This window comes from Anabrus simplex, chromosome 6, assembly GCF_040414725.1.
Source record: "Anabrus simplex isolate iqAnaSimp1 chromosome 6, ASM4041472v1, whole genome shotgun sequence".
Taxonomy (NCBI): Eukaryota; Metazoa; Arthropoda; class Insecta; order Orthoptera; family Tettigoniidae; genus Anabrus; species Anabrus simplex.
This window is the reverse complement of record NC_090270.1, coordinates 12,071,213-12,078,864: the sequence shown is the minus strand read 5'-3', so window position 1 is coordinate 12,078,864 and position 7,652 is coordinate 12,071,213. Positions and strand designations below refer to the sequence as shown.

The 7,652-nt window shown below is 37.3% G+C and overlaps 1 protein-coding gene across 1 annotated transcript in view; it reads right to left on the bottom strand.

Moving 5' to 3' along the window:
• Positions 1–824: 824 nt before the first annotated feature.
• The window catches only part of Dnaaf5 (Dynein axonemal assembly factor 5), a 612,890-nt gene continuing 606,062 nt past the window's right edge, over positions 825–7,652 (bottom strand). The window contains exon 11 of the mRNA XM_067149642.2: positions 825–1,125. Within this exon, the coding sequence (XP_067005743.2) occupies positions 1,001–1,125 (125 nt within the window). The 3' untranslated portion in view covers positions 825–1,000. The remainder of the gene's footprint in view (positions 1,126–7,652) is intronic.

Below are 7,652 nucleotides of genomic sequence, written 5' to 3'. Positions count from 1 at the left end.
GAATCAAACCCGGGACTCCTGTGACCAAAGGGTAGCACACTAATTATTTAGCCATGGAGCCAGATGTAAACAATAAACTATTATCAATCCTTTTAAAGGCTTTCTTTATCATACCTCTTGAAAATATTGCCAACTTGATATATGTTTGGATTACTGAATGTGAACGAGGAGTAAGTTTTATATCTATTGATTCATTACTTAGGGTGGAAATTTGGTGTCTTTTAGTTGTATATATAATCAAGGCAGGAACTAAATGCGAGTATAGAACCAATCTCGAGTGTGATAAGAAAGAGAAGGTTAGGATTTGTTGGACATCTCATGACGATGGATGACAGTAGGCTGACGAAGAAGATATGGAACGCAACCTGCTTAACTGGAAATAAGTGGATGAAGGAAGTCAGAGAAGATTGGGAGACTATTGGCATAAAGGAAAAATATCCTCTGATGACAGTAAAGGATAGGTCCAAATACAGAAAGCTCGTGGAAGGTCACAGATGGGCGGACAACAGGATCCAGATTCAGATCACGGAAGCAGAGAGAAAGAGGAGGAGCGAGAGAATGAAGACGTGCCGAACAAGTCACTCGTGATCCTCAGGGGCCGTAACGAACCGAATAGAGTATATAATCAACTAGCACAATTCAAAGGGATTTTCTCCACCCCCAATCACATAATAAGGCAGCATATTATAGTATGGTAAACAGAGCTTTTAAATTAAACATCATCAGATCAGTAGCCACACCAGGACTGGATCCCCTGCTGCACTCGTGTGCTCCCGTCGATGACTAAAGCTACGTCGATTGCTGTAAAGTATGTTTTCTTTAATACGCACAATGAATGTAGGTGACAGTTCTCCAACCTTTCCTGTAGCTTCAGATTTTCTGAGAAAACACAAATGAGTACCTTATGCAGTGCCACAGTGTTTATTTCTATTTTCTATATTGTACATATCTCTCTCCATTTGTAAATTGTGCTTGGCATTAAAAGAACACTCACAATACATTACACAGTATTTAAATAGAGTAACAAATCATCACAGCCTTGAGTATTACGTAAGTTGTGCTTCTTCAGGTTCACTTTCTGCAGGAGCAGCTCTGGACTGATGACGCTGATCTCCTTCAAGGCCGCTGTAACAAGAGACAAGATGGCGTCAGTGAAGATAGCTCCCGGTTCTCTTGCGAAATAATCGGGAATGAGTGTGGTGTAAACAAGAAGCGAGTGAAGAATGGTATCCAGTGTGAAAAGTGTTTAATTTGGTACCACTTTGAGTGTATATGTAGTGCTGGTTTTGCTAAAAATGAAGATACTTGGACTTGTGTGAGCTGTGGCGAGAGCAATTTGGATAGCGGTAACAAACCTAGGCTTACAACGGTCAACGAATCGCTGGCGTCTCATTCCTTGGAGGATGGAGGTAATGATAATGTACTTGTAATTCTCTCTTTATTGCAACAGGATTTACAAGCATTAAAAGCGGAGAATGAGATTTTAAAGGAGAAGGTACGTTTACTGGAATCAAACGTACTGGTACCAGTAAACACTCAGAACACAGGTGACTCCGTGAATTCTAACACGTGGTGTCAAGTTGCTTCAGATTCTAGGAGGAAAAGTGTACAGTTAAATAAGGACAACTTTGTAATTGACACCAAAAATAGATTTTCAGCCCTGAGGGAAGTAAGCGATACGCAAGGTATCCGTATGGGAAGCAGTCAAACGTATAGCGCAAAATCTGTTACGAGAAGCGGCAAAGTTAGGCCTAAAATCCCGCACAGTGCACCGGCGAAAGTGTCCAACATTCTTATATTTGGTGATAGCCAGGCCAGGGGAATTGCGGAGAAAATGGTCAATGAAGATATTGCAGCATCGGCAGTCATCTATCCTGGGGCCCCAATGAAGAAGGTATTGGAAAACACGGAGCAGGCGGCAAGAAATCTCGGAAGTCATGATGCAGTAGTGATCATCGGCGGGACGAACGACGTAGCTCACAAGGACGCTAAGAATGTTATTTCTGAACTTAAATGTACACTGGGTAAGCTGACTCACACTAACATCTTTGTAGTGAACGTGCCCCACAGGCATGATTTGATTAGAGACTCGTGTGTGAACATTGAAGTGGACAAAGTTAATACAGATATGGTTAAAATTTGTAAACATTTTCGTAATACACAGGTAATTGATAGCAGCAGTTTCGAGCGACACTGTGCATGGCCTTCATCTAAACAATTCAGGTAAACGAAAGATAGCAAATATTGTTCTAGATTTTCAATCAATCAATCAATACTGATCTGCATTTAGGGAAGTCGCCCAGGTGGCAGATTCCCTATCTGTTGCTTTCCTAGCCTTTTCCGAAATGATTTCAAAGAAATTGGAAATTTATTGAACATCTCCCTTGGTAAGTTATTCCAATCCCTAACTCCCCTTCCTATAAATGAATATTTGCCCTAGTTTGTCCTCTTGAATTCCAACTTTATCTTCATATTGTGATCTTTCCTACTTTTATAGACGCCATTCAAACCTATTCGTCTACTAATGTCATTCCACGCCATCTCTCCGCTGACAGCTCGGAACATACCACTTATTACATGTAACTAATCTCATTATTAGACCCGTATTGAACTATGCTATGATATACTAACAATTTGTTGGTTATTTTGATCCGCCTTTTCAATACAAATTACAGTTTGTGTTGCTAAGTTGTAATGTTACAACACTAATTTACCGGGACATGTTTCGCTTTTATTCACAAGCATCATCAGCCTATACAATTGCCTCAAGGTTTGTCATTTTTGGTTTGTTGTTACAAATTTCATTACATTGAATGTAAATCTAATTTCAGTGATAACAATATTTAAAACAAGAATAATATACACATTAAAAATTATGACAATATGTTCTGCGATGTTAAAATGGTTTAACTCTTAATTCTAAAACACATTGACGTCCAAAACACAGATTTAATTTGGCTAAAAATTGTTTGGATGTTAAAATAAAATTGATTCAACTATAATTTGGCATTAAAATTTGATATATAAATATAAATATAAATATTGGATGTTAATATATAGGAGCCATAGTTTCTGAAGTGCGTTGGTTTCTAGAATACAGTAACATTTCAGTATTGCAAATTATAGTTAAGAATTGTGCTCTCTAAATAATGTTATTTAAAAAACTGTAGTTTTGCATTATGCGTGATTAGTCATGATGATAATCTAGAATTGAAGTCTTGAGTTCGTTGGAAAATGGCTTCTAGATTTGATGAGGCTTGCTGCTGCAATTTGGCAATTTGATCAGAGGAAGTATTGACATATTTAATTCTTGTTTGTAGCGACCAGACTCTCCGTTGGAAGTTGATTGTTTTGATGTAAGTTATGGTTAAAAGGGGCTTCAATCCAAATTTTGAGTACTGGTATCTGATTATGTTTCTTTCGATTTATGGAATGGAAGAAGCATCTGGAACAAATGGAAATGAACTTAAGTAATATTGTGTGTGTGTGTTGTGCTTATAATGTGAGTGTTGATGTAAGGGGTAAGTGATAATGCAACATCAACACTCACATTATAAGTACAAAAAAACACACACGCGCGCGCGCGCGCGCGCGCACACGCACACACACACGCACGCACGCACACGCACACACACACACACACAATATTACTTAAGTTCATTTCCATTTGTTCCAGATGCTTCTTCCATTCCATAAATCGAAAGAAACATAATCAGATACCAGTACTCAAAATTTGGATTGAAGCCCCTTTTAACCATAACTTACATCAAAACAATCAACTTCCAACGGAGAGTCTGGTCGCTACAAACAAGAATTAAATATGTCAATACTTCCTCTGATCAAATTGCCAAATTGCAGCAGCAAGCCTCATCAAATCTAGAAGCCATTTTCCAACGAACTCAAGACTTCAATTCTAGATTATCATCATGACTAATCACGCATAATGCAAAACTACAGTTTTTTAAATAACATTATTTAGAGAGCACAATTCTTAACTATAATTTGCAATACTGAAATGTTACTGTATTCTAGAAACCAACGCACTTCAGAAACTATGGCTCCTATATATTAACATCCAATATTTATATTTATATTTATATATCAAATTTTAATGCCAAATTATGGTTGAATCAATTTTATTTTAACATCCAAACAATTTTTAGCCAAATTAAAAACTGTGTTTTGGACGTCAATGTGTTTTAGAATTAAGAGTTAAACCATTTTAACATCGCAGAACATATTGTCATAATTTTTAATGTGTATATTATTCTTGTTTTAAATATTGTTATCACTGAAATTAGATTTACATTCAATGTAATGAAATTTGTAACAACAAACCAAAAATGACAAACCTTGAGGCAATTGTATAGGCTGATGATGCTTGTAAATAAAAGTGAAACATGTCCCGGTAAATTAGTGTTGTAACATTACAACTTAGCAACACAAACTGTAATTTGTATTGAAAAGGTGGATCAAAATAACCAACAAATTGTTAGTATATCATATCACATACCACTTAGTCGAGCAGCTCTTCTTCTTTCTCTCAATTCTTCCCAACCTAAACATTGCAACATTTTTGTAACGCTACTCTTTTGTCGGAAATCACCCAGAACAAATCGAGCTGCTTTTCTTTGGATTTTTTCCACTTCTTGAATCAGGTAATCCTGGTGAGGGTCCCATACACTGGAACCATACTCTAGTTGGGGTCTTACCAGAGACTTATATGCACTCTCCTTTACATCCTTACTACAACCCCTAAACACCCTCATAACCATGTGCAGAGATCTGTACCCTTTATTTACAATCCCATTTATGTGATTACCCCAGTGAAGATCTTTCCTTATATTAACACCTAGATACTTACAATGATCCCCAAAAGGAACTTTCACCCCATCAACGCAGTAATTAAAACTGAGAGGACTTTTCCTATTTGTGAAACTCACAACCTGACTTTTAGCCCCGTTTATCAACATACCATTGCCTGCTGTCCATCTCACAACATTTTCGAGGTCACGTTGCAGTTGCTCACAATCTTGTAACTTATTTATCACTCTATAGAGAATAACATCATCCGCAAAAAGCCTTACCTCCGATTCCACTCCTTTACTCATATCATTTATATATATAAGAAAACATAAAGGTCCGATAACACTGCCCTGAGGAACTCCCCTCTCAACTATTACAGGGTCAGACAAAGCTTCACCTACTCTAACTCTCTGAGATCTATTTTCTAGAAATATAGCAACCCATTCAGTCACTCTTTTGTCTAGTCCAATTGCACTCATTTTTGCCAGTAGTCCCCCATGATCCACCCTATCAAATACTTTAGACATGTCAATCGCGATACAGTCCATTTGACCTCCAGAATCCAAGATATCTGCTATATCTTGCTGGAATCCTACAAGTTGAGCTTCAGTGGAATAACCTTTCCTAAAACCGAACTGCCTTCTATCGAACCAGTTATTAATTTCACAAACATGTCTAATATAATCAGAAAGAATGCCTTGCCAAAGCTTACATACAATGCATGTCAAACTTACTGGCCTGTAATTTTCAGCTTTTATTAATCTTAAGATATGTACGGTAAAAGAGGCAACTCCCTTGAGTTATAATACTGACCAGGAAAACTAGCAGAAAGAGCCAGATGTACTTCAAGCTGGCTCAGTCAACTAGAAAATGAAACTCAGGAAAGTAAGGAATTTCAAGTTGCCCAATTGCAACAGCCAAGTTTTAGGGAGGAAGGAGGTCTGAGATTGCTCTTGGTAAACTGTCAAAGTGTAGTAAATAAACAATTAAAATTCGGTACATTCATGGAATCTTATGAGACTGATGTGGTGATAGGAGTAGAATTATGGTTGAGAGAAGGGGTGGGTAATAGAGAAGTATTTCCAGAATGGTACACAGTCTATCGTAGAGACCGAGGAGATAAAACGGGAGGGGGGGGGTTTATTCTGGTGAAGGAAACTTATTGTCCACATGAATGGTTTACCGATGAAAGGGACGAAATCTTAGGGATAAAATTAGTTTGTCATAATATGAAGGAGGTGGGAATTATAGGAACATACAGGCCTGGAAGAGAGGAAAGAGACATGGAAATATTTGAGAAAATAATAGATTATACTCATAAAAACAATAATAATGATATGGTAATAATTGGGGGAGACCTAAACTTGCCTGAAGTTGAATGGAATGGAGCTGCAAGTGAAGCCCATGAACAGAAACTGGCAAATAAGTTAATTTGGGAGGGAGGATTTACACAAGTAGTACAAGAACCGACTCGTCTCAATAACTTACTAGATGTATTCTTGGTTAAACCATGGGAAATTGTTGATCAATCTGAGGTAGTTGAAGGAATAGGTGACCATAAGGCTGTAATAATGGATGTAGGACTGGTACCAAAAAGGCTTAATAAGAGGGTCACACAAGACAAGAAATTATACAGAAAAACTAAAGTTGATGAATTTGGGACTTACCTTAAATCACAATTCAGTTGTTGGATAAGTGAAGGGAGTAATGTGGGTACACTTTGGGCTAAATTTAAAGGAATCATTTGGGAAGGAGAGAAGAGATTTGTACCTGTTAAGAAGGGTAAAATGACCTCAGACCCTGTTTATTATACAAGGGAAATAAGAAAATAAAAAATAAAATGTAGAATAGTAAACAGGAAAATCAAAGAGGGTAGGGAGAATAGAGAAACTAGAAAACAGCTAATGAGGGAACTGAATAGAGTGAAAAAGGAAGCAAAAGAGAATTATATGAATGGCATTCTTCAAGACGGTAATGACCACAAAGGGAAATGGAAAAAGCTGTATTCATATATTAGGAATCAAAAAGGAAAAGGAATCCAAATTCCTACAATGGTGGGAGAAGGGGGTGAACACTATTCAACAGATACTGAGAAAGCAAACCTCTTCAGTAGGGAATTCAGAGATTCAGTAAAAGATTGTCAGGACTTGGAAACCATAACAGAAGATAGAGAGGGAGAGACACAGAGGGAAACAAGAAGCTTCTCATTCACAAATGAAGATATTTTCAGAGAAATCCAACTGCTTCAGCAAGGAAAAGCAGCAGGAAGTGATCAAATTACTGGGGAGGTATTAAAGACAATGGGGTGGTACATAGTGCCTTATTTAAAATTTCTCTTTGACTATGTCATAAATAATAGTGTAATACCAAAGGAATGGAAGGAATCTATAATACCAATTTATAAAGGAAAGGGTGATAAAAGGAAACCAGAGAACTACAGACCAATCAGCCTGACCAGTATAGTTTGTAAAATTCTGGAGAGTTTAATAGCAAAGTACATCAGAGGGATATGTGATGATAAAAATTGGTTCATGAGGAGCCAGTATGGATTTAGAAAGAAATTTTCTTGTGAGGCACAACTGGTGGGATTTCAGCAGGACATATCAGATCAATTGCACTCAGGAGGTCAGTTAGATTGCATAGCCATAGATCTTTCCAAAGCCTTTGATAGAGTGGAACATGGAATATTATTAAAGAAATTGGAGGGAATAGGATTGGACGTAAGGGTTACACGTTGGATAAAAACATTTCTAAATTCAAGGGTTCAGAAAGTCAAAGTAGGAAATAATGTATCTCAGGAAGAGAAAGTTTGGAAGGGAATTGCACAGGGTAGTATAATCGGCCTG